The sequence below is a fragment of the Grammomys surdaster genome, unplaced genomic scaffold (assembly GCF_004785775.1).
Source record: "Grammomys surdaster isolate TR1022 unplaced genomic scaffold, NIH_TR_1.0 139, whole genome shotgun sequence".
Classification (NCBI taxonomy): domain Eukaryota; kingdom Metazoa; phylum Chordata; class Mammalia; order Rodentia; family Muridae; genus Grammomys; species Grammomys surdaster.
The window spans coordinates 94,033-121,032 of NW_021604597.1; the positions used below are offsets into that span (position 1 = coordinate 94,033).

Sequence of the window (27,000 nt, forward strand, 5' to 3'; positions counted from 1 at the left end):
ATGTGATTATTTTCAACTTTAAACTGAAGGTGAGTAGAGTAGAAATGACAAGAAGGATGGACAGATTGATACACAGGCCATTCACTATTTTTGAGCCTGCTTCAGTCAGACACTAACTACCAGTTTCTATGCTGGGAGCTTACAGAGACTGATCAGGGTTTAAAGCCAAGTTTACTCCCTTGGTTGAATCTATAATGTATAGAATAATTCTCTTCTAAACATTTCATTTTCTCACAATTATTGAAATGGATGTTTAGGAATATTATTTATTGATGACCAGAAAGTTTATTCCCCAAACTGAATAAACTATATTATTGAAGTCTTTCCACAAACCAGTTATGAACTTATGAGAACAAACCTTAAATTATTTACTTGATGATGTCAGTGCCGACTTCATACCTTCTAGAATCATTTGAAGGCTATGATCATGGCCAGTGGAGATTATATGTGATGTGGTCACAGAAAACATCTCCATGGTTATAAGTTACAATGCAGCCATGTATACGGCTTCATTTAATCATGGCAGTTTTCTCTAGCATGAGCAGAATCACCAAGTTGCTACTACTATCCCTACGATAGTGGCTGCTTCTTCTCTCTTCGTACTCATTTGGAAACTATGAGGTGCAGAGATTACATGTGTTCCCACTTGCATGCAAGGATCATAATCAGGGATTACAACTCTTGCATCTACAATCTATCTGGAAACAACAAGCAAGAGAACATCTGCTTCTCATATTTTACATATTTTATTTTGACAACATGTCTCACTATATAGTCCACATCTCCCACAAAGTTTTAATACTCTTAAGTCAGCTTTAAAAATGCTAGAAATATTGATATTCCTTGCACATCTGCCTCCTTTTCAAGTTTGTTTCTATCCTTTCCCAGGATTCAAATATCAGGATAACAACATAAATAATTCACTTTTTAAAAAAATGTCTAAAATTTGTGTCAAAACAAATTGAGAAACATATAGGGGAGTGTCCACCGAACCTCAACCGTGGTAGAGAAAAAAGAAGTTGTGATCATGAAGTAATGAAGTAAGTATAATATTTTTTTAAAAAAGAGCTGAAAGAACAAATTTTTCGTTTTACAAAAAGGCCTATTTAAAGTGTAGCCTCTCACAGTGAAGAATGCATGTTGCACACACTCACAGGTTACTACACATAACCAAAATATCATTAAATAAGACTAGATGTCTTTTCTTCCTTTTCTTGTACCTTGTGAATTCCATGAGGCCAGCACAGCAAGGTTCGATGTATTCCTCCCATGTCTTCCTTCCCAAGAGTTTCAATATAGAAAAATAAGATTTTCCTGGTAAAGGTCTCCACATAACAGAAAAGATTTACTGGATAAGTTATAAGACCAATGTTCATACTAAAGTTTAAAGGGTTCATGATATTAAAACACAGTAAATAAAGTTAAAGGCAAAGATCTCAGGAATATTATAGCAACATTCATAATGATAACAGTTAATATATGGTATACATGTATGAAATTCAAAAATAAATTACAATGTGATATTAAAGGATAATTGTAACTCTTAACATAAATGATATGCTGATGGGAAGGATAGTAAAAAAAATTTAAAAAATTAATCACAGTTAAAAATTTTAGCCTGCTTTTGATTCATGTGGACACCCTGGCCTTTCCTATACTGGCCTGTGTCTTTTTCCTTCAGAAATTTGTTTTTAATGTGATTGTCATTTCCCAAAACTGTCTTGAATGGTGAAACCTTAGAAATGAGCAGCTGGTGAATATTGTCTTCTGAAGGTGTATTTGGCTTAATCTAAGCAACTCAGCCCAAAGTCCTCTGCTTTTGTGATCTTGATGTTCAGCTGAGCTGTCAAAACTGTTATAATAAACTAGATCTCTGCCAAATCAGAAAAACAAACAAATGAACAAACCCTCCAGCATTCAAAAACTATTTGTGAATTTGGTCTTCTTCAGAAAAAGGTGTCATTTCTTTTGCCTCTTGCCTGTGGCTCTTATAAGGATATGGTATATGTTTCAAAGAATTTGTGGAGACACCAGGTTTTACGTAAAAAGCATTTAAGACCCATGAAATTAAAGGAGTCGGAAGGAATAGCAGCCAATGGTTATCATCACACATAACCAACAGTAATGTAAAGATAGTTTACAAAAATGATACCAACTCAGTTTCATGATATTGAAAATTAAAAGTAAATGAAGATATTTGGAAAGTGATTTCTGTCTATCTGAATGAACATTAAAATATTGAACACTTTTTTAAAAAACACAACATATATATGGAAAAAATAGCAATTTGCTGAAAACCAGAGAGCTTATAGACTTTTAGGTTGATCTCTGATCAGTTAACAACAAAAGTTTTTGTTCATAGTGGGTAAAAAAATTAGATAGTTTAGAAAAAAATCCTCTCTAATGTTCAGGATAGGTATTTTTTGAAGACTTATAAAAAATTCTTCTCAAATATCAAAGCATACCTTTATTTATGTGATAATTAAATTCTGAGGATGCTTTGGTAGTCAGAGTGACAGCTGGGCAGTGGTGGCGCATGCTGTGAATCTCAGCACATGGGAGGCAGAGACAGGCAGATTTCTGAGTTTGAGGCCAGCCTGGTCTACAGAGTGAGTTTCAGGACAGCTAGGGCTACACAGAGAAACTCTGTCTCGAAAAACCAAAAAAAAAAAAAAAAAAAAAAAAAAAAAAAAAAAAAAAAAAAGAGAGAGATAAAGAGAGAGAGAGAGATGTCAAGATTCAAAGGCACATGCTATAACTGACAAAATGACAAGTCCTTTATATGTCTTTCAATAATTTGCTTTAAAAAAATGTGTTCTTTAACAATTGTTGAATCATGGGTATTTTTATTAAATAACAGATTTTTATAAATATATATGATATGATAGATTATAGATCGATAGATAGATAGATAGATAGATAGATAGATAGATAGATAGAAAGATAGATAGATGATAGATACATATCAGTAATAATACTTGTTCAAGAAAAGGAGGAACAGTTACACAACATTGAAAATTCATAATCATTCCCAGTTACTCTCAATACCTAAATCTTTTTTAACCTATCAAAGTATACATGAAAATGGAACTTCAATAACACTGTGAACCTAAGAGACCAACATTCCAAAATCATAGGAAACTTTAAAACTGAATGTTTAAAACTGAATGAATAGAGTTAAAAAGCTTCATCGACAGGTAATTCAGACAGCATTGAAGATTTGTATATTAATTTTTCCATCACAATGATGCTTATTTCAGAATCATAGTTAAGTATAAAATATATTCTTTAAATGAATTCATTCTATAATCTATATTTACCTATAAAAACTGTTAAAATAAATATAAAATACAATTCTATTTTATTTCATTGCTATTATATAAAGTTTGAGGATTAAAAATCAGGTCTTTTTCTTCCCTTTTTCAGATGAATAATTATATTTTCTTCTTCCTTCCTTTTATTATACATAGATTCGTTTCTCATACAACACATTTTAATAGTTTTCCCTCCCTCTTTTCATCTCAGCTCCTCTCCACCCTACACACACAAACACACACACACACACACACACACACACACACACAACTCCAATCATATCTGTGTTTAGTTCAGTTCTGTCTCTCTATAAAAAAGAATAGGCTTCTTAGAGATAAAAATTTAATATATCAAGATAAAGTACAATAAGATTAGACAAAATCATTATATTAAATTTGGACAACCTAAGCTAACAGAAAGTAAAGGACCCCAACACAAGAAAAAAGAATTCATGCTTCAGTTTCTGTGAGTTATTTGTGTTCTGTTCTTTTTTTTTTTAAATGGTTTTGCTCTTCTGATATTCAATCTTGTATGGCTCTTTCTCTCCTAGAATAGAAAAGCAGTCTTTACAATCTTTATTACAAATTTGAACACTGCATATAGGCATTACTTTTTTGGAGTGTATTCAAAATATGTATTGATAAATTTTGTAATATGAGAATTGACAGATTGAGGTAAATGACCGAAGTATTGATGGATGCAAGGTTTTAGTATTTCAGTCGGTTAATGGTTATTGTGATTATACAAATTTTTATCCCTGTGTTTAATATCATTCTAATTACTCCCTTAGAGGAGGCACTTACCCAAAAGATTAAGAAAAATATGTAGTCTTCAAAGATTCTTTCTCTACTGGCAATTATATATTTGAATATAATTTACTTTGCATTGCTGACAGATTAAGTTTGTTCCTCTTGAACAACTTGAAGTAAACTGAGGATACTTACTCCATGGTAAGTCATCTCATGTTCTGAAAATAGAAACCACTGATGCATGATTTCTGAAGACAGTTCAAGAATGGAGTTGTGTGAGAATCCTGAGTGCTTGTAAGAAAGCTCTAAGAAAACGAGATGTGAATCTTGTAGCCTCAGTTTCTTCAAACACAGAATTGTTCTTGAAATGTATTTGTACTCCTCCCAGGGGTAGTGGACAGGTCTGAATTCTCTTTAGCTGTTGTTATTCACATGCCTCCATGGAAATACAGGTTTGTGCCATGTGTGGCTTGACCTTGTAATTGAACTCATTATTTCTGTCACTCTTTTTCTTTATTTCTCCCCCCCACAACCCACCTCTTGATTTCCCCCACACATACCCTGCCACTTCAAGTCTCTGCAAGTTTAGGTGCTTCATCTCCCATTGAAGCCAGCAAAGTAGCTCAGCTAGAACACATCCCACGGATAGGCAACAGCTTCTAATACAGGCCCCATTCCAGTTATCTGTGACTGACATGAAGACCAAGCTGCACATCTGCTACACATGTGAGGGGAGGCATAGATCCAGGTCCTGTATGTTCTTTATTTGGTTGTTCAGTGGGAAAGGGCTCTGAGAGTCCCAAGAGTCTAGGATAGTTGACGCTGTTGGTCTTCCTGTAGAATTCCTATCCCATTTGGGGCCTGCAATCCTTATTCTGATTCTTTAGTAAGAGTCCCTAAGCTCTATCCATTGTGTTTCTGTGGGTTTCTGTGTCTATTTGTGTCTGCTGCTGGGCAGAACCTCTCAAAGGACATCTTGTTCCTATCTAGAATCAAAAAAAATGAATCATTATTAGTGTTAGGGATTGGTGCTTGCCTATGGTCTCAATTTTGGCTTGTTATTGGATGTCTGTTCCCTTGGTTTCTGTTCCATCAGCCATGACTGCATTTCCTATAGATAGGATAAATTTTAGGTTGGAAATTTTGTGTGTAGGTTGGTGTCTCTAACATTCCACTGGGGTTCTGGCCTGGCTACAGGTGTCAGCCTTTTAAGGTTGCATATCCCCAACAGAGTAACAGCTAAGGTCATATTCTTTGACTCTTGGGTGCCTCCGTTGTCCAAGGTCTCTTTCTTGCTCTGCAGATACCTGTCATCTTGTCACCCCAGTCAGTTGCAAATATATATTCGTTTTCAGGGACATCTAGCTATATCTCTGGTTGTTCACTTACCTGGCCTCAAATTCTCCCTGCTCATCAAAATCCCTCCAGGTTCCCTCCCTCCATCTGCCTCTTATAAGTATTTTATCTCCCCTTCAATGTGAGGTACCTTCTTGGGATTTCCTTACTGTTTATCTTCTTTGAGTTTGTTGACTGTAACATGGTATGTGCATTGTAAGGCTAATATATAAATATTAGTGAATCCATACCATCCATATCATTTTAGGAAAGAGTTACCTCACTCAGGATGATATTCTCAACATGATCCATTTGCCTGCAAAATTCATGATGTCTTTTTATAGCTGAAGACTATTACATTGTGTAGATGTACTCCATCTTTTTGTTTGTTTTTATGAATTTTTTTTAATCCATGTTGAGGGACATTTCAATTTTTGTTTGTTTGTTTCCAGCTATTATACATAAAGCTGCTATGTACATAGTTCAGCAAGTATCTTTGTGGGATGTTGGAGAAATTTTTGAGTATGTTCCCAGGAGTGTTATAGCTGGGTCTTAAGTTAAAAATATCCCCAGCTTTCTGGGAAATCTCCAAGTCAATTTGCAAACTGATGGTACAAGTTTACACTCCCAAGAGAAGTGAAGAAGTGCCCCCTTGGTCCTCATTCTCATCTGCATGTAATGTCCTTGAGTTTTTGATCTTAGGGTTTCTGATGGGTGTAAGATGGAACTTCATAGGTGTTTTGATTTGCTTTTTCCTGATGTCTAAGGACTTTGAACATTTCCTTATTTTTTATAACTTTTAAATTTTATTTAATCTGATTTTACACTCCAGATTCTATCCCCCTCTCTTACCTCCCTTTGACTGTTCTACATCCTATACTTCTTTCCCCTGTCTCACCAAGGATGCTACTACCTTCCCATGCAAACCTTCCCCACCAAATCTCTCCACTCCTGAGTCTTCTATTATCTTGCTGGTTAGGTGCATCTTCTCTGACTGAACCCTGATCCGCAAGTCCTCTGCTTTATATGTGTTGGGAGCCTCATATCACCTGGTGTATGCTGCCTGGTTGGTGGTCCGGCGTCATAGAAATCTCAATGATCCAGGTTAATTGAGACTGCTGGTCCTCCTACAGTATTACCCTCCTCCTCAGTTTCTTCCAGCCTTTCTCTAATTCAACCACAGGAGTCAGCAGCTTCTGTCTATTGGTTGGGTGTAAATATTTGAATCTCACTCTTTCAGCTGCTTGTTGGATGTTCAGGAGGTCAATAAACGTAGGTCCCTTTTTATGAGAACTCCATAGACTCAATAATAGTGTCAGGCCTTGGAGCTTTCACTTGAGCTGGATCCCATTTTAGAACTGTTACTGGATCTCCTTTTTCCCAGGCTTTTGTTCATTTTTGTACCTATAGTTCTTTCAGACAGTAAAAATTATTGGTCAGAGTTTTGACAGTGGGATGGCAACCCCATTTCTTACTTGATACCCTTTCTTTCTGCTGGAGGAAGGCTATGGCATTTCATCTCAGGTTCTTCCTGTTAAGTCCTCAGATTTTGTCACCTCCCAGCTCTCTGGTCCATTCTGGAAGGTCTCCCACCTCCTACCTCCTGAGGTTGCCTGTTTCCATACTTTCTGCTGGCCCTCAGGGTCTAAGTCCTTTTTTTCCCACTCAACACCTGATCAGGTTCCCCTCTTTCCCTCCATGTTCCCTTTCCCACCTGGGTACCTCTCTCTCTCCCCACTCCTGTGATTCCTTTCTTCTTCCTCCCTAGTGGGACTGAAGATTCCTCACTTGGTTCATCTGGCTTCTTAACTTTGAGTTCTGTGGACTTTATCTTGGATATTCTCTATTTATTTTGGTTAATGTCCATTTATTAGTGACTACATACTATGCAAGTCCTTTTGTGTCTGAGTTACCTCACTCATGATGATATTTTCTAGTACCATCGCTTTCCATTAAAATCTCAGGATGTTCTTGTTCTTACTATCTGAGTAGTATTCCATTGTGTAAATGAAAATCAGGAAGCTTAACATTTCTTTAAGTGTTTCTCAGCCACTCAAGTTTCCACTGTTTTGAATTCTCTGTTCAGTTCTGTACCCCATTTTAAAATTAGTTTATTTGGGTTGTTGGTGTTTAATATCTTGAGTTTTTTGTAAATTGTGCATATTATCCCTCTATTACATTTAGGGTTGGTAAAGATATCTTTTCTATCTGTAGCTGCTGATTTACCGTATTGACAATAAACTGTGCCTTAAGTAAACTTCACAGTTTTGTGAGGGTGAACTTACCAATGATTGGTATTAGAGACTGGGCCATTGGTATTCTCTTCAGGAAATTGTCACCTGTACCAATGATTTCAAGGGAATTTCACATTTTCTCTTCTATGAGAATTAGTGTATCTTGTTTATTTTGGATTCCTTGATCCACTAAGACAAGACTTTTGTGCAGAGTGGTAAGTATGGATCTACTTTCACTTTTCTACTTGTGGACATCCCATTAGTCCAGCACTTTTTGTGGAAGATGGATGCTTCTACTTTTACATTGTATGCTTTTGGCTTGTCAAAAATCAATTTTCCACAGGTGTGTGCATTTATTTTTATGCCTTGACTTGAATCCATTGATCAACTTGTTTCTGTACCAATACCATTCATTTACAAATCACTATTTCTCTGTAATACAGCTTAAGAACAGGGATGGTTATGCCTGACAAATTCTTTAATTTTTCAGAATTGGTTTGAATAAGCTGGGTTTATTATTTTCTTATATGAAGTTGATAATTGATTTTAGAGGTCTATAAAAAATTTTTGTTGGAATTTTGATGAGGATTGCACTGAATCAGTAGATTGTTAGGCTAAGATGGTCATTTCCAATCTGTAAATCTTACCTATACATGGCCATGGGAGATCTTTCCGTCTTCTGATATCTTCTTCAGTTTATTTATTCAGGAACATGAAGTCCTTGTCATACAGATCTTTTACCTGCTTGGTTAGAGTTACACTAAGATTTTTTTTATTATTTGTACCTATTTTAAGAGATGCGGTTTCCCTAATTTCTTTCTCAGTCTGTTTACCATTTTGTGTAAAGGAGGGCTACTGACTTCTTTGAGTTAATTTTGAATCCACTTTGCTGAAAATGTTTATCAGCTGTAGAAATTCTCTGGTAGATTTTTTGGGTTCATTTATTAATACTACCATATAATTTGCAATTAGTAATACCTTGACTTCTTACTTACCAGTTTTCATCCTATTGATTTCCTTTTGTTGTCTTACTGTTCTGGTTAGAATTTCAAGTACTATATTGAATAGAGAGGAAGGCAGTGGGCAGACTTGACTTACCCAGATTTTAATGGAATAGCTTTATGTTTCTTTCCATTTAGCTTGATGATATTTGCTTGCCATGAATTGCTTTATATTTATGTTTATGACCTGATTTCATGACTTCTCTAAAACCTTTCATATGAAGTGGTGTTGGATTTTATCAAAAACTTATTCAGTGTCTATGAGATAATCATGTGATTTTTCTATTCAGTTTGTTTATGTGGTAGATTTCATTGATTGGTGTTTTTTTTTTTTCTATTAAACTGTCTTTTCATCCCGGGAATCTTGGTTGATGATGTCTTTAATATGTTCCTGGATTCTGATTTTGAGTATTTTAATGAGTATATTTTGCATCAACTTTCATATCGGAAAAAGTCTGGAGTTCTCTTCTTTGTAGAGTGTTTTTATGGTTGAGGTATCATGGTGGCTGTGGCCTCAAAGATTGAAGCTAGTGGTGTTTTTTCTGTTTTTATTTTGTAGAACAGTTTGGTGATTATTGGTATTAGCAATATATGGTCAGTTTTGGGAAAAGACCCATGAGTTGGTAAGAAGAACATATATTCTTTTGTGTTTTATTTTATTGATGCCTCTTAGGTTAATTTGATTTATGTTATCTGATAGTTTCATTATTTCTCTATTTTGCTTTTCTGGATGTCCTGTATATTGGTGAGAGTGGAGTGTTGAAGTATCTCACTATTGTGTGTGGCTCCATGTGCTATATAAGCTTTAGGAATGTTTGTTTTCAGATGTGGGTGACTACGTTTTGGGGGTATAGATGTTCAGAATTAAGAGTGCATCGTGCTAGATTTTTCCTTTGATGAGTATAAAGTGTCCTTCCCTGTCTCTCTTGATTAATTATGGTTGAAAGTCTGTTTTATTAGATATTAGAGTGACTACTGCAGCTTGCTTCTTCTGTTTGTTTGCTTGGAAAATTTTTAATCCTTTACTGTGAAGTCTGTCTTTGTGGCTGAGGTGTGTTTCTTGTACACATCAAAATGTTGGATTCTGTTTTCATTCTGTTTGCATTTGTCTTATTATTGGGAAATTGAGTCCACTGATATTGAGAGATATTAATGACTAGTGATTTTTATTTCCTTTCATTATGATATTGGTGGTGTTGGTGATGGTGGTGCACGTGTGTGTGTGTGTGTGTGTATGTGTGTGTGTGTGTGTGTGTGTGTGTGTGAGTTTATGTGTGATTTCCTTGTTTTACCAGGTTAAATTACTTATTTCCTGTGCTTTTTTGGATATGGTTACTATTTGGTTAAGTTTCCTTCTAGTATTTTTTGTATGTCATACTGGATTTGTGAGTAGATATTATTTGACTTAGTATTTGTTTGATATACCTTGTTTTCTCCATTTATGGTGATCGAGGTTTTTGTCTGTTGTAGTAGTTTTCATTCTCTCCTGAGGTTTTTTTAGAGATTGTAAGATACCTGACCAAGGCCTTTTACCTTTTAGAACCTCTGTTGAGAATTCTTCAGTAATTATAATAGATTTGTTTTTATATATTACCTGTCCTTTTTCCCTTTCATCTTTTAATCTTTCTTTTTCCTGTAGATTTTTTGTTTTCATTATTATGTGGTGGGAGGCTATTTTTTCTTGTGCAGTATAAGATTCTCATATGTTTATAGACATTTCTTACTTTAGGTTTGCAATTTTTTTATGTTTTTTGAGACTATATTTTGGCCCATAGAGCTTGCGTTCTTCTCCTCCTTCCATTCCTATTATTCTTAGATTAGGTCTTCTCATGGTATCACAGTTTTCCTGCATGATTTGTGTCAGGAAGATTTAGATTTAACATGTATTTAACATATATATCAATTTTTTCTATTGTATCTTCTATTCTTCAGAGTCTTTCTTCCATCTCCTGCATCTATTGGTGATGCTTGCATATGTAGTTCCTGTTCTCTTTCCTAGGTTTTCCCACACTCAGGATTCCCTAGATTTGTGTTTTCTTCATTGCTTCTATTTGGACATTCAGGTCTTGGACAGTATTATTTACTTCCTTCATCTGTTTAAGCATACTTTCTTGTATATCTGTAAAGGGTTTCTTTGTTTCCTCTTTAAAGACTTCTACATGTTTGATAGTATTTTTTTGTACTTTTTTTGGTTATTTTATTTATTTACATGTCAAATGTTTTATTTCTTCCTGATTTTCCTTCTACAAACCCCATCACTCCTACCCATGCTATCTGTGAGCTTGCCACTCCACTCCAACCTTACAGCCCTAGCATTCCTCTAGGTTGGGCATCAAGCCTCCACAATACCAAGGGCATCCTCTCCCACTGATGCCAGATAAGCCAATCCTCTGCTACATATGAAGCAGGGGACATGGGTCCCTCCATATGTACTCATTGGTTCATGGTTTGGTCTATGGGAGCTCTGGATGTTCCCATAAATTGATATTGTTCTTGCTATGGTGTTGCAAACCCCTTGAACTACTTCAGTCCTTCTACCTCCTCCATTCTTGTTTTTCTTTAATGGATGTATTCCTTTACTACTTCAAAACCTCTATCCCTCTTTATAATATTGGATTTTTGGTCATTTATTTTATGTGTTTACTTGTGTTAGGATATCCAGGGATTACTGTAGTGGGATAACTTTACTTTGGATGTGTCATATTGCTCTGGTTTTGTTGATTTGGTTCTTTTGAGATCCTTTAGCCATTTGGGTAGTCTTGTTCTATTGATGATCCTGGTGTAGTAGGTATTAGGAGAGTGTTAACTTCAATGGCCCTGGTGTGGCAGGCCTCTGTTGTATATCCTGGAACTGTATGGTTTCAGATCAGCATGTCTATGTTGTTCAAAATCCACTGGTCTCTAAAGTCAATATCTGCAGGTCTGATGAAGTAACCAGAGAGATTAAGGAGAAAGTAAACCTTGAAGGGACAGCATGCAGTTTAGGGCAGTTAGGACTCAAAAGCAATGACCTTGGATGAAGTGAACTGCAGTAGAGAGGGTGAACTTGTATAGTGGATGGCCAGGACATCAAGTGGAAGGATGGTGTTGCCTTCCCACACTCAAAAGCTCTGACTCAGGATTGTTCCTGTCTGAAGGACTTGCAGGGACAAAAGTGGAGAAGAGCATGAGGAAAAGGAGGTCCAGTGACAGGCTTAAATTTGGATCCAGCTCAAAAGTGGAGTTCAAAACAATTTTCATGAGTAAAAGATAAAAGATGACTCTAGAAGTAGAGAGACAATCTGTGACTCTAGTAACTCTCTATGAAATTTAGTAAAAACTGATGGCACAACTTAGCAAAATAGCATAAGTATACTCACTGATTCAAATACTAAGATTTCATGGATTAGATGTGAGAGTACACAAGAATTTTGAGAAGCTCATAGGTTTCTGACTTATATTTTTAGTTCTGGTTTCAATATCATTAAGGGATGTTTGGGAGAATCTGTGTCTTGGAAATTATCATGAGGTAAGCAAGGGTAATAAAGGGGTGCAGCCTCAGTTTCTGTACAAGCCCAAATGTTGAAGAGTTCATGGAAAAAAATAATAATTGACACCATATGTGAGAGTGTTCCTGGTGAGAGTCCAACACAGGCCATTTGTGTGGTGCAGTCCATTTGCTACAGAAATTCTATCATTTTGGAGGTACCTGTACCATGGGATCTGCAGCAGTCATGGAGTATACCTAGCCTGAACCAGGAAAAGAAAATGTGTGTAGTTCTACTAGCAGATCTGGGGAAATGGTGCAGTTTGGAACACAGAAAATAGTATCCAATATCTGATGCTAAACTTTTAAATTTTAAACTTTTGTTTTTTTTAGATCTGATTGTCACTGTGATCTTTTTCTTTATAAGGTAAGAAATATTTTAGCTAATTGTGATTTTTAAAAATTATTTACTTATTAATTAATCATTTTATTCATTTACATTGCAAATGAGATGTACCTTCCAAGTTACCACTCCACAGTAAAGCCCATCCCATCACCAGTCTCTCCCTCCTTTTGCCTCTAAGTGCGTGCAATCTCTACCCATTCACCCATTCCTGCCTCATTGCTCTAGCATCTTGCTATGCTCAGGAATCTGGTCTTCCCAGGACCAAGTGCCTGCCCTCTCATTGACTTCAGATAAGGCCATCCTCTACTACATATGTATCTAGAGGCATGGCTCCCTCCATGTATATACTTCCATAAGTAGTTTAGCCTTTGGAGGCTCAGGGTGGTCCAGTCAGTTGATATTCTTCTTCCTATGGGGTTGCAAAGCACTTCAGCTTTTTCAGTTCTTCCAATATCATATGTAATAATTGAAAGATATTAACTTTCAAAGATACTTTGGAAATTTGAGACAATATTTGAGAGAGGGTCAACTTTTTAAATGACTCATGTATTTTAAAAAGACAGGTCCTAAAATGCTTTAATTCATATACTTATGGAAAGGCACACAAGATTCCATCCTAGACAAAGAATTCTAGAAAACACATGTCTTGCCAGGATGGACTTTCTGAAGAAAGGCCAATGGTAGATTTCGGTGTGGGTACAGCCTGAGATGCAGTGGAAATCCCAGCATACCTTAGAACCAATTATTAGGAGAAGACCACAGGAATGGCTGAAGCTGTAGATTGAGCTGCCTATGCTTAGGAGATGAACTGTTTGCTCTGAATATAAAAAAACATAAGTACAGTTGTCTAGGGATTACAGAGACCAGAAGATCCAGAGTTGCATATGTTAAATATTAAGCTATTACTCTGTTATATTTTGGATTTATTATGATTATGACTGTGAATTTTCTCTATTTTTTATGGGAAGAGACTATAATATGTTTGCATTAGTTTGCCTCTGAGACATTTTGGATATGTAAAAGCACATTGGATTTACAAATATAGCATGGACTAATCATACTAATCATAAACACTGTGGATCAAAGAGAAATAATGTCTATATTATGTTGTTATGATACTAATATGAAAGTTGGGGATAAACAAAAAAGGAAAGTGATGGATTTATGAAGAAATATGTGTGTCAGATTGACATGGGATACATTTGGGTGTTTTGTTTGTCAAAATGACTCAAACTTGAATATGTTTGTTCTGGGGAAATTTCAACCACGACAATTCCTTCATAAGACATGCCTTTAGACAACTCTGCAGGGCATTTATTTTGGACAATAATTAATATAGGAAGGCCCAGAGAAGTATAATGGTGTCAACTCCAAGCAGTTGAGTCCTGGGATTTGTAAAATACAGGTTGAACCTGCAATCAGGTGTATGCCCAATTAGCAGTACCCTTCCAGAGTCTCTACTTCAGCTGCTGCCTTCAGTTTCTTGCTTTTGAGTTCTTGCACTGACTTTCCTTCACACTGGACTCTAAAAGTCAGCTGAAATAAAGCCTTATTCCTCAAATGGTTTTGGTTTTTTAACACAATAGAAACTGAGTAACACAAACAAGAAGTTGCAGAGATGGTATTATGATTTGAAAGTATGTATAAGGTCTAGTGCTAAAATGCATAAGTATTGTAACAGAAACAAGATTTTCAATGTCAATTCAGCTTTTAGGTATAATGACTCATTCTATTATATATTATTATGAAATGTACTTCATACACATTTTTTAACTTTGATCGATATCTTAGAATTAATATTTTTAGAAGTTCTATTGATGAAATCAAAAGTGAGCTCTGGAAAGAATGAGTCGTTTCAATCTGGATATGAATTACATGGACATCACTATCCTATAATGAAATGTTCACCTATATCCAATTACAACCATTGCTTTATGTGCAATATCAAAGAAATTTTAGTCAATGATGTGGACAAAAAAATGAGTTTTGTTGACACTGTTATTTTTCCTATGGGGTTGCAAACCCATTCAGCTCCTTCAGTCCTTTCTCTAACTCATCCATTGGGGACCCCATGCTCATTCCAATTGTAGGTTGTGAGCATCTGCTTCTGTATTTTTCAGACTCTGGCTCAGCCTCTCAGGAGACAGTTATATCAGGCTGTCATCAGCAAGCACTTCTTGGCATCTGCACTATTGTGTTAAGTGTCTCTATATGGGATGGATCCCGAGTTGGGGCCGTCTTTTGTATCTTGAGTATTCCAAGCTTTTGGGCTAATATCCACTTATCAGTGAGTGCATACCATGTGTGTTCTTTTGTGATTTGTTTACCTCACTCAGGATGATATTTTCTAGTTCCATTCTGCCAGACCCCCAGGGATCCCAGAGACTAAACTACCAACAAAAGAGTACACGTGGAGGGAACCACGGCTCCAGCTGCATATGAAGGAGAGGGTGGCCTTGTAGGGCATCAATGGGAGGAGGGGCCCTTCATTCTGTGATGGCTTGATGTTCCAGTGTAGCGGTGCCAGAGCTGGGAGGCAGAAGTGGAATGGTGACTGAGAAAACACCTTCATAGAAGTAGGTGCAGGGTGAAATGTATACGGGGCTTCTGGGAGGAAACTGAGAGAGAATAAAAATTGAAATGTAAATAAAGAAAATATCCAATAAAAATGGAAAAAGGATAAAGATGAGGTTTTTAATATCTAGTTAAAATTGTTGTATTTTGCATGAATGTTGCAATGTTTATGTTTATCACCTTTAATAAATTTGTAATATGAGTTGCATTGTACTTCTTATTCTTAACGAATTTTCAGCCTTAGTTATCATTTCTTAAATTTGTACTTATATAATTTACTTGAGGTACTCCTATCATGCATTGATACACAAATGAGAATATGTTGCTTTTTTCATTTACATTTTAATATATATTTGTAGTAAAAATTTGTTGATCAGAGGTTTTGTATGTTTAACAGTATCTTCTGTTTCTATATATCACCCAATAGTAAAACATTTCTAGAAAATTGATTCTTTTACTTGTATAATACATGAGAATATCATATGATGTTTTTGTTTGAATTTATCCAACTTTGACACATTTGAAATAAGTTGAACTGGTCCTCAAATTTGTATGTAGTTCAATGCTTTTGGAATATATTTGTTATGTATTCATTATGTTGGCTTTTCCCTTGGTTTGTAGCAACCACATTTACCAGTGACATTGTGCTATGTGGTTGAATAGGAGGATAGTTTCTGGAAAAGAACATGGATTTCTCCTCTATGTGCAAATTCTGTAGGTGTAAATTAAGCTATATCCTTCAAAACACAAGCATAGAAGATACCTTGTACAATTTTCATGCTAACAACACAGCTACTTTTCTCAGGTTTTTCCTAGTGTTTCACAATTACCTGCAAAAATCATTATTTAATTTTTCTTAGTAGCTGAATACTGTTTGATTTTGTAAATGTGACATATTGTTACTACCAGTACTTCAGGTGACATATACCTAGGCATTTTCCAACCTCTAGCTATTATAAATGAAACAGAAATGAACATGTATAAGTAAATATTTGTAGTAAGATATAGTGTCAATTGCATATATGCCAAATATTGATATTCCTGGATCTTTTGACATTTTTCTTCCTTTTGTGAAAACTGCACATTGAATTTCACAAAGACTCTTCCATTGTTCACTCCCACCAACAGCAAATAAGTTTTTCACCTTTCTCATCATTCTTGCTATAATTTGAGACCATTTGTTTTACGAACCTTGGACATTGTAACTATTGTAAGATAGAATCTCATAACGGTTTTAATTTCATTTTCCTCAGCCCAGACAGAGATGCCCAAGATCAAAGTCCTCTCATCGCCTTCTGGTCAGCGCTGGTGCCTTGAGTAGACCCTGGTCTCCAGCTCTACACTTAATCCCACAACACCCAGAGGAGGATGGTCTCCCAGGAGCTCTAACATGCCCAGGATCATCGATGAGGTAGCCATAACACCTGCCACAATTAGGGAGTAAATGGGACTGCCAAGAGACTTAGAGACTCAAGAACCCCAACCCGGCCAGTGGAATAGGTTCCTTTTAGTCTGTACTAGTGCCCCAAGCAGACCTTGGGTGGCAGCTCTTCACTCAATCCCACAAAACCCAGAGGAAGTTGGAATCTCAGGAGCTCTAACACACCTAGGAAACAGCTCTGTACCCAGTCCCACAACACGCAGAGAAGCTGGACTCCCAGGAGCTCTAACAAACCCAGAAACATAGGATCATAGGATCTCAGAAGCTTGGTCACACCAGAATTTCAGGATGCCAGAGACAACTAGACTGAGTAGTTCTGACACAACCAAGGTAACAGGACAGACAGGCTTCAATCAGAGACAGTGAGTGCAGGTAGCCCTATAGGTAAACAGATGGCAAAAGGCACACCCAGGAAACAAGCACCAGTAACCAAGGTTACATGGCATCATCAGAACCCAGTTCTCTCACCATAGCAAGTCCTGGATACCCCATCACACCAGAAAAGCAAGATTCTGTTTTAAAATCACTTCTCGTGATGAAGATAGAGGACTTTAACAAGGACATAAATAACTCCTTCAAAGAAATACAGGAGAATACAAATAAACAGGCAGAAGCCCTTCAAGAGGAAACACAAAAATCCTTAAAGAATTATAAGAAAACACAAACGAACAGGTAAAGAAATTGAACAAAACCATCCAGGATCTGAAAATAAAAGTAGAAACAATAAGGAATTCACAAGGGAGACTACCCTGCAGATTGAAAACCTAGGAAAGAGATCAGGAGGCATAGATAAGAATCACCAACGGAATACAAGAGACAGAAGGGAGAATCTCTGCTGCAGAAGATACCATAGAAAACATTGACACAACTGTCAAAAAAATGCAAAATGGACAAAGCTTCTAACCAAAAATATATAAGAATTCCAGGACACAATGAATTCCAGGAATCCACCACACCAAACCTAAGGATAATAGGTATAGAAGTGGGTGAAGTTTTCCAATGTAAATGGCCAGTAAATATCTTCAACAAAATTCCAGAAGAAAACTTCCCTAACCTAAAGAAAGAGATGCCCATGAACATATAAGAAGCCTACTGAAGTCCAAATAGACTAGACCAGAAAAGAAATACCTTCTTTTTTTTTTTTTTGACTTCTAATACCTAGTTTATTAATTGTTTGTTTTTTTTTATTGTATTTTTTTATTAATTTCTTTTTTTTTTGAACATGAAATGCTTTTTTATAGCATGTTTTACAAGGGGAGGGGGTAAGAGGGTCCAGGTGGTGGAAAAGTACAAAATCTTCTTGGCCTGTGCCTTGAAACATGTCATGGTCTATATGGTACACTGCCTTGAATTATGATCTACCTGCATTTCTTCAGAAGATATGGTACACTGCTTGAGTTATGGTCTCCCTGCTATTCTTAAGAAGACATGGTACTCTGCTTTGAGTCTATATGCAGTTGCTAAGCAGGATCTTGCAGTTGCCAAGCTTAAGAAATACCTTCTATCACATAATGATAAAAACATCAAATGCACAAAACAAAGAAAGAATATTAAATGTAGTAAGAGTAAATGCTCAAGTAACTTATAAGGGTAGATCTATCAGAATAACACCAGATTTCTAAGCAGGGAAATAAAACGCCAGAAGATCCTGGACAGATGTCATACAGACCTTAAGAGAACACAAATGCCAGCCCAGGCTACAATATGCAGCAAAATTCTTAATTAACATAGATGGATAAACCAAGATGTTCAATGATAAAACCAAATTTACACAATATTTTTCCACAAATCAGGCCCTACAAAGGATAATCTATAGAGAACTCCAACACAACAAGCTAAATTACACCCTAGACAAAGCAAGAAAGTAACATTTTTCCAACAAACCCAAAAAAAGATAGCCTCACAAACATAATTCTACCTCTAATAACAAAAATAGTAGGAAGCAACAATCACTTTTCCTTAATATCTCTTAATATCTATAGATTCAATTTCCAAATAAAAAGACATAGACAAAGGGACTGGATATGTAATCAGGACCCAGCATTTTCCTGCATACAGGAAACCCAAATTAGTGACTAAGAAAGACACTCCCTTAGAATATAAGGCTGGAAAATAATTTTCCAAGCAAGGGGTCCCAAGAAACAAGCTGGTGTAGTCACTCTAATATCGAATAAAATCAACATTAAACCAACACTTATCAAAAAACATAAAAAAGCACACTTCATACTCATCAAAGGAAAGATCTACCAAGATGAACTCTCAAGTCTGAACATCTATGCTCCACAGGCAATGGCACCAAAATTCATAAGACAACAACAACAACAAAAACAACAAAAACAACAACAAACCAAAAAAAAACCAAACAAACAAAAAAACCACTAAAGCTCAAAACACAGATTGCACCGCACACAATAATAGTGGCATACTTGAACATGCCACTCTTAGCAATGGAAAGATCATGGAAACAAAAACTAAACAGTGACACAGAGAAAGTAACAAAAGTTATGAATGAAATGGAATTAACAGATATCTGTAGAATATTTCATCCTAAAGCAAAAGAGAATACCTCCTTCTCAGCAGCTCATACATGGTACCTTCTCAAAAACAGACATATAATTGGTCATAAAACAGGCCACAACAGATACAAGAAGATTGAAATAATCGTATGCATCCCATCATAGCACCATGGACTAAGGCTGATCATCATCATCAACAACAACAACAACAACAAAACCAACAATAGGATACTACTTACCCTTGGAAACTGAACAATCCTCTATTCAATGATAATTTGGTCAAGTAAGAAATAAAGGAATTAAAGACTTTTTAGAATTTAATGAAAATGAAGGCACATCATACCAAAACTCATGGAACTCAATGAAAACAGTGGTAAGTGGAAAACTCATAACTCTAAGTGTCTTCTAAAAGAATCTGGAGAGAGCATACACTAGCAGCTTGACAACACACCTAAAGGCTCTAGAACAAAAACAAGCAAATATGCCCAAGAAGAGTAGACGTCAGGAAATAAACTCAGGTCTGAAATCAACCAAGTAGAAACAAAATACTATATAAAGAATAAACAAAACTAGAAGCTGGCTCTTTGAGAAAGTCAACAAGATAGATAAGCCATTAGCCAGACTAACGAGAGGGCAGAGACAGTATCCAAATTAATAAAATCAGAATTGAAACAGGAGACATAACAAAAGAAACGGAAGAAATTTAAAAAAATCATCAAATCCTAATACTAAAGCCTATACTGAACAAAAATGGAAAATCTGGATGAAGTGGACAATTTTCTAGACAGATATCAGGTAGCAAAGTTAAGTCAGGATCAGATAAACCACGTAAACATTTTCATAATGCCTAAACTAACAGAAGGAGTCACTAAAAGCTAAAAGTCTCCCCTCCCTCCCCCCCCAAAAAAAGCTCAGGACCAAATGGTTTTAGTGCAGAACTCTATCTGACCTTCAAAGAAGACCTAATACCAATTCTCTATAAACTAGTCCACAAAATCTAAAGAGAGGGAACACTACACATTTTGTCCTATGAAGCCATAATTATGCTCACATCTAAAGCACAGAAAGACCCAACAAAACAAGAGAACAAATTGTTGACCCTTAGAGGGCTCTTCAGAATAACATTTTTTTTCCTGAGAAACCAAATGAAAGACCCAGAACTATGTTCAACTGTGAGGTAAAGAAATAAAATTAAGTTTAATCATAGACCTCTTGGATACTACTTACATGGAAGTGTCACTTATTGCACCTATTCTGATACCTTTCTGTACTAGCTTTTGTCATACTTCATAGGCGTTGCAGCATGGTAGGTATGAATACTAACTACTTCCCTAACATGTCAACTTGCCTACTCTTTTATGTACTATAGAAACTCAACTTCAAGGTAGAGGCTTTTAAGTCATATCCAACTAGAATTAGTCGAATTCAGAGACATCCCTGTGAGATTTATTTGGCAAAAAGCACTCAACCACTAAACCTGAGTAAAAGCCAAATTCAATGTCAAACATCAGCATTTTGGGGAAAAATTTTGAAATACATCATCAATTGGAAGGATTGCACTCAAAAGGATTAAAAGAAATCATGGCCCGCAGTATAAGTCTAGTCAGATTTATGAAGCTTTTGATGTGATACCGTGGACATGAAAATTTATCAGACTGCTTTACTAGATTAGCTCAAATCCTTACACCAGCATTCTAAAAATTACTCTTATACTGACAAATAAGTGAAAACATACATCCTCATCATAGAAGCCTCTTTGTACAAAAAATCAAGACCACCACAAAAACCAAAACTGGACATGATGAAGAGATCAGTGGATTATAGAAAACCCAGCACCAGTGAATACATGTACATCATGGCACCAGTGTTTATACCTCAGGGAACTTTGCAGAAGCGGGATTTCAAAGAGTATAAGAGCCAGCATACCTGAAAGGCTGTTTTGAAATCTCAGAAAATGAATCCAAACCTACAATGATGACAATATTACTGCAATGTTAATGGAATTGTCATGTGTCAATATATAACAGGCAACTAAAGATGGCAGACAGAATATTAGCCTTTTGTACAAGTGGTACTCTAATGGATTGTCCAATGCAGACTGCTAACCTTGGAAAACCGTATCATAAACACAAAAAGTTGGACTAAAGTTATATTCATACATTTATAGATACAAACATAAAAAAGCAAACACATACTATTACAATATTGAAATAGCAAATCTGAATGTGGGGTGCATACAGTAGATTGAAGGGAGGAAAGGGAGGGTACAGTGCTATAATTCAATTTTTTAAAAAAATTAAAGTAGCAGTAAAAGAACTATTTAGAATTTATATTAATAGCAGTGCAGGAGGGACCTAGAAATAATTAACATGATATTTAAGAATTTCTTTACTGGGTATTTTCTCTACAATTTCCATATCTCAAATTCGCATCACAGACCATTTCTAGGAAGACAAACCATGAATAAAGGAATCTTGACATAGAGATAAGGTCTCAGTTTATGAAGAGAGATACAACATATATACTATATACATATGTGGGGCTTGAGTATATTAATGCATGTGCAAATGGGTATGATCTGTGTGACTGTGTGTGCACGTGTGTGTGTGTTTGTGTGTGTGCACATGTGTGTGTGTGTTTGTATTTCTAAAAGATAGGCAGATCACTGGCTATATATTTAGAGCTTTGAGACTATTTATGTGAGACGACGTTATCAAGTATTGGTCTTTTCCAACCTCTTTTTGATACAGGTTCTCTTATGTTTACTACTGAACAACATGTCACGAATATCTGTCAGTTCTGATCTGCAAATCCGATCTCCACATAAATGCTTCTAGTTTAGAGATGCTTGTGCTATAATACCTAGTTTTGTTTTGTTAATGTAAGACGTGATGACCCTAATTCTTGTCACAAAACCTGTATTTCAACTGAATTGTAATTCAGTCACTGAACTATCATTTCAGGACATTTCCTATATTCTTGAAACTGTCATTCATGTCTAGTTTTATTATGTGTGAAGATTAATATTGATCATTAATAGAATTTCATTTAGAACAATATCTATTACAAAGGATTCTGGACACAACTCTGAGGTAATATGTCATTAGATTCTGTCTATGCTTAAGCAACTGATGTGTGCAAAATAATGCTATAACTGTGCTGTACTGTTCCTTAGGCATGGTTCCTGGAATGTATAAAAGAAGCAGCTCACTGAATAGGAACATTCATTATCCTATGCTTCTCAACTAGGAGAACTACTTCACTAGCTACAGACTCCTGACATCAGAACTGCTGTATAATGATACACTGATCCCTCAAATAATGAGCTATTTTTTTTCCTACTGTAAATAATTTTCTACAGTACCTTTTCAAAGAAATGAGAATATGTATTTATTTTTTTTTTTAGGATATGTGTTGCTACCATGCACAAGAGCGAGCCTGATTTAACTATACTACTAAATAGTTGATTCTTAGCCATGGGGACTGTTTTATGGTGATAATCTAGACGAATTTGGTCAAATAAATGTCCAGCTTCCATTTCTTGAGCAGTACTTAAACATTATTTTGAATGTAGGTTGGGAAAAAATTAGTAAGTGATTCTAGTGTATCTGTCACATGAATACAGGTGCCTGAGTAACAGAGGTAGAGAAGAATCTTGAAAATGCCATTTTCCAAAAACTATGGTGAATCATGAATCAGGCTCATTGGAGTCTAATAAATAACATACTTTAATAAACTTTATTATAATAGATAAGAATATGCAATATTCAATCATGAAGAAGCACAGAGGTGCAGTGAGGAAGAGATCCAGCAACAAGAAGAGATAATGCAAAGACAGCAGAAAGGATTCAAGGGAACTTTCCTTGATGAGAGAGAACAAAAGATATGGATGGTCCAAATGGTTATGAGAGGTGCTATGGGCATAAACAATGGAGGTGCCATGCCCCCTGCTCCTGTGCCACATGGTACTCCAGCTCCTCCAGGACCTGTCGCTATGATGTCAGATGGGACCCTTGGATTGACCCCACCAACAACTGAATGTTTTTGCCAAGCTGCTACAATGGAAGGAATTAGAGCAATTGGTGGAACTCCTCCTGCATTTGACAGTCCAGCTCCAGGAGCTGAATTTGCTCTACTGATATTAGATACAGCTGTGTTGTCTAGTTTCCTGCAGTCCTTAAAAAGAAGGGCCCTTTTTGGACTAGTCAGAATTCTACCCTGGAAACGTGTTAGGGGTTCTTCCCAGCAGATAGCTCTTCCCTGTTTGTTCTACTCTAGGGAGTATGCTTGAAGGCATAGGGGCAAGGGAGGGGTGGCATTTAACATGTCAAAGTCTGTGGAATACTGTGTTACCAAGTCTATCTGGTACATTCCTGAAGTATATTGATTGTTGACGGCCTGGAGAACCATAGGAAAATAGAATCATAGCTCAATTAATCTTGGTCATATTCTCTCTCTCTCTCTCTCTCTCTCTCTCTCTCTCTCTCTCTCTCTCTCTCTCTCTCTCTCTTCTCTCTCTCATACTCCAGTGACCTAACCCCAATCCTCAATTTATACTTAGGTCAGAATTCAGACAAATGTCCATAGAGGTTATAACATACATACAGTTCTGTTACATTTCATATATGACCCCTTCAGGTCCTAAGGAAGACATTTTCTCTTAGATGTTTTCATTTTAGTATATCTTTAAAAACTGTTGTGTTAACTTGCCTCCACCTTTTTCTTGGACAAAGACTACACTTAAGTATCTCTGATGTTGCTGTTCACAGCTTTTCTTGATAGGCCCAGTACAGTCTTGGGAACAGGATTGCTGTGTGTTGACGGTCTGACAGTAGCTCTTAGTCTTGCCTATCTTAGGTAGCTAATGCTATGCATTATTATTGGTGTACTATGATTTGTTCCTGATACTTTCAATTTGAAAATGTTTCTGAGAAATGGAGCAGTAATGCAGCATCACCTTATTAAAATACATTTGTAACCTTAAAAAAAGACTATGCAATACACAACATAAAATAAATGTGGTGAATGAAACTAATTGAAACAAATAATATGGCTAAATATAAAACTGAAGATGCTTTTTATTAATGACAACTTTTCCTATAGTATATTTGGAGGTAGAAGGGAACATTGAAATAGAATTATTGGAATCTTCTTCAGTCATGAAGAAGTTTCTATTGTGGAATATCAGGTGTTGAAATTGTTCCACAGTCCCCTGCTAAATAAAATAGAAAATGTCATCATTAGACAAACATTCTGAGAGGATAGATTCACCCCAATTCAGAGAAGACTAGTTTTCAGTGTATTTTCTGAACTCTACACAAAGAATTGCTTGAGTTAACAATATATTGGATTTTGAATGGTGTTACCTGTAAATCAGGTATGTTTTAGCATGTTTATTATTCTTCATATATGTGTTGTCACAGATCTTGTGCAACGTAATATTTATACCATGTGCTATGAATTTGGAAAGATTATCTCCCAAATGAAATTAAACAAGCATTAGTGGTTTTGCCAAAGTATAGCAAACCTTGTTGACACAAGGTTCAATAATATATTTAAAGAATTTTCAAATAAAATAATTCTTTTAAGTGATCTTTTAAAAATAATTTTAAATAATTTTATATCCAAGATATCCTACCTGACTTATGGACCATGGGAAGAAAGATGAGAAATATATCAGGTAATACTCTGAAATTCTTATAGAGGCTCAATGAGGAGTACCCTCTGTCATATTTACATGTATGCATATACATGTATACAAGTATTTATATATGTGTGTATTTGTATGTATGTATACATATGTACCTATACAAATATACATATATAATTTAAGTGATGTTTAACAAAACTATTCCCATACTCTAATATAATGATATATCCCAATGCTGCTCTGATATTTACAAATTCATAAAATCATGGAATGATATCATCCTACCATTCATTTTATGACTAATTAAAACTTCTCTTACATGTAAGTCCTTCCTCCTGAGAAGGAGCAGATGAAAATTTAATTCTGCAATATTGGCATTTGACCTTTTCCCACTGTGGACATCTATGACTTTTTCCATAACAGGTGACTTACCAGCAGTATTTAGTGATATCTTTAGGTCATCAGAACTCTTTTGATTTTCTTTGCAAATTGAACTCTCATCATTTCCAAATATTTCTAAATAGTTGTCAATCATGACTTGTATAATAGTAAGCTGTAACAACATAAGGCAAAAACAAGATCATCTTTGATTTCACATAGTTTACATACTTGAAACCATTAAAAAGTGATGACGAAAAGGACATTTACTACGAGCACATCTCAACCTGTGAAACAAAGTCTCTGTCTGCAATGAAGACACTGTGTTCTTTGTCACTTACTTAAAGAAGTTAAAATTTCATGCATATTGCAAGGACTGGAGGAACTACTAAAGCAAAGTAACATATCAGAACTGATGTGCTTCTGGAATACCTGTGAGTCAACAAGTTGATGAGTTCAAAGATTTTTTCAATTTGTGATTTTTTGCAGGGATGTGGGGAGCAGGTAGATTTTCGTTGTGACGGTTTGAATGGGATGCCTGTCTAATTCCAAGCATAGCAATATATGATACAAACTTTGTGACAGGTTTTGGGTGGTTTAAGAGGCTTGGCTTTCCTGGAGAAACTATGTTATTGTTTAGAATTTAAGGTTACAGCAGCCAGGTCCCATTGGCAGTGTACACTCTGTGCTTCACGTTTGCTGCCTAAGATGAGAGCTACCAGATCCCTGCTTCCTGTTTGGTTGGCCTTCCTTCCTACAGCCATGTCCCCTCTCATGACTTTGAAGTACTGTAATCTCTCTACATCTCTATGTCCCCAAAACATTTACTTCTATAACTTGTGTTAGCCCTGATGTTTTATTAAAGCAGTAGAAAAGTGACTAAGAGAAGAAGATGGTGAGAAGAGGGATCTTAGGTAGGAAATGCCTCCACCAGACTGACCTATTGTGTAGGGAAGACTATGGGATATAATCTTGATTAACAATGAAAACTGTTGGGCCCAGATTTCCCAGAAGGTGACAACTTTGAGGTATTAGTCAAAGAATGATATGAGGTGAAGGACAGTAAGCACGACTCTTAAACTGCTTGTCCTTTAGTTCTTGCCTCCAGTTTCCTGCCCTGCTTCAGTTCTCTGTAGTTAACTGGCAACTAGAAGTATGTCATGAAGTGTAAACTGTCTGCCACAAATTGCTTTTCATCAGTGTTTAGTCATAGGAATAGTAGCAAATTGAGCCACTATCTAAATTGAACAAGCTACTCCCTGAGCAGTCCTCCCTTGTGAGTAACATCACCATGACTGCCTTCCTGTAGACCTTGCTTCTGTAAACTACGAGTTAAAATATACACTTGCTTTCTTTTCTTTTACTTTTGTTGCCTTTTTTGGTTGTCTGTCTTTTTTCCTTTTCAAAATGTATATTTTTCATTCTCTGTGAATTTCTCATCATGCAACCCAGTAACACTCACTTTTCAGTTCTGCCTTATGTGTCCTCTCCCCTGGTAACTTCCTCCCAAAGTTTAAAAAAAATAAAAATTAAATCTAGTTTAATTTAATATTAAACGATTAGTGGGTTGTCAGGACAGGATTTAGAGATGGGTACTGCAATCAGGTTATAAAGTAACTAAGTAAATTCATGAAAAATATAAATGCATATTGGTTTATCGTAGAATTAAGAGCTACAGAAAACCTGAGGAACATAAACTCTATATGATATAATGCAAACATGTACTGTCTCTTTTATGTAAGTGTAAGTTAGTGCTGTAATGATAGAAACTATGTTACATAACATAATCTACTTATCATTATTTATTTTATATTTTATTATATATGTATATATACATATGCAATTTATATGTATAATTCATATGTATTTTAAACATAGATAGATAGATGATAGATAGATAGATAGATAGATAGATAGATAGATAGATAGATAGAT

General features: G+C 35.8%; 1 protein-coding gene across 1 annotated transcript in view; it reads right to left on the minus strand.

The window, feature by feature from the left end:
* The window catches only part of LOC114617987, an 86,713-nt gene that overhangs the window by 27,284 nt on the left and 32,429 nt on the right, over positions 1–27,000 (minus strand). The window contains 1 exon segment of the mRNA XM_028763670.1: positions 25,007–25,240. Within this exon segment, the coding sequence (XP_028619503.1) occupies positions 25,007–25,240 (234 nt within the window).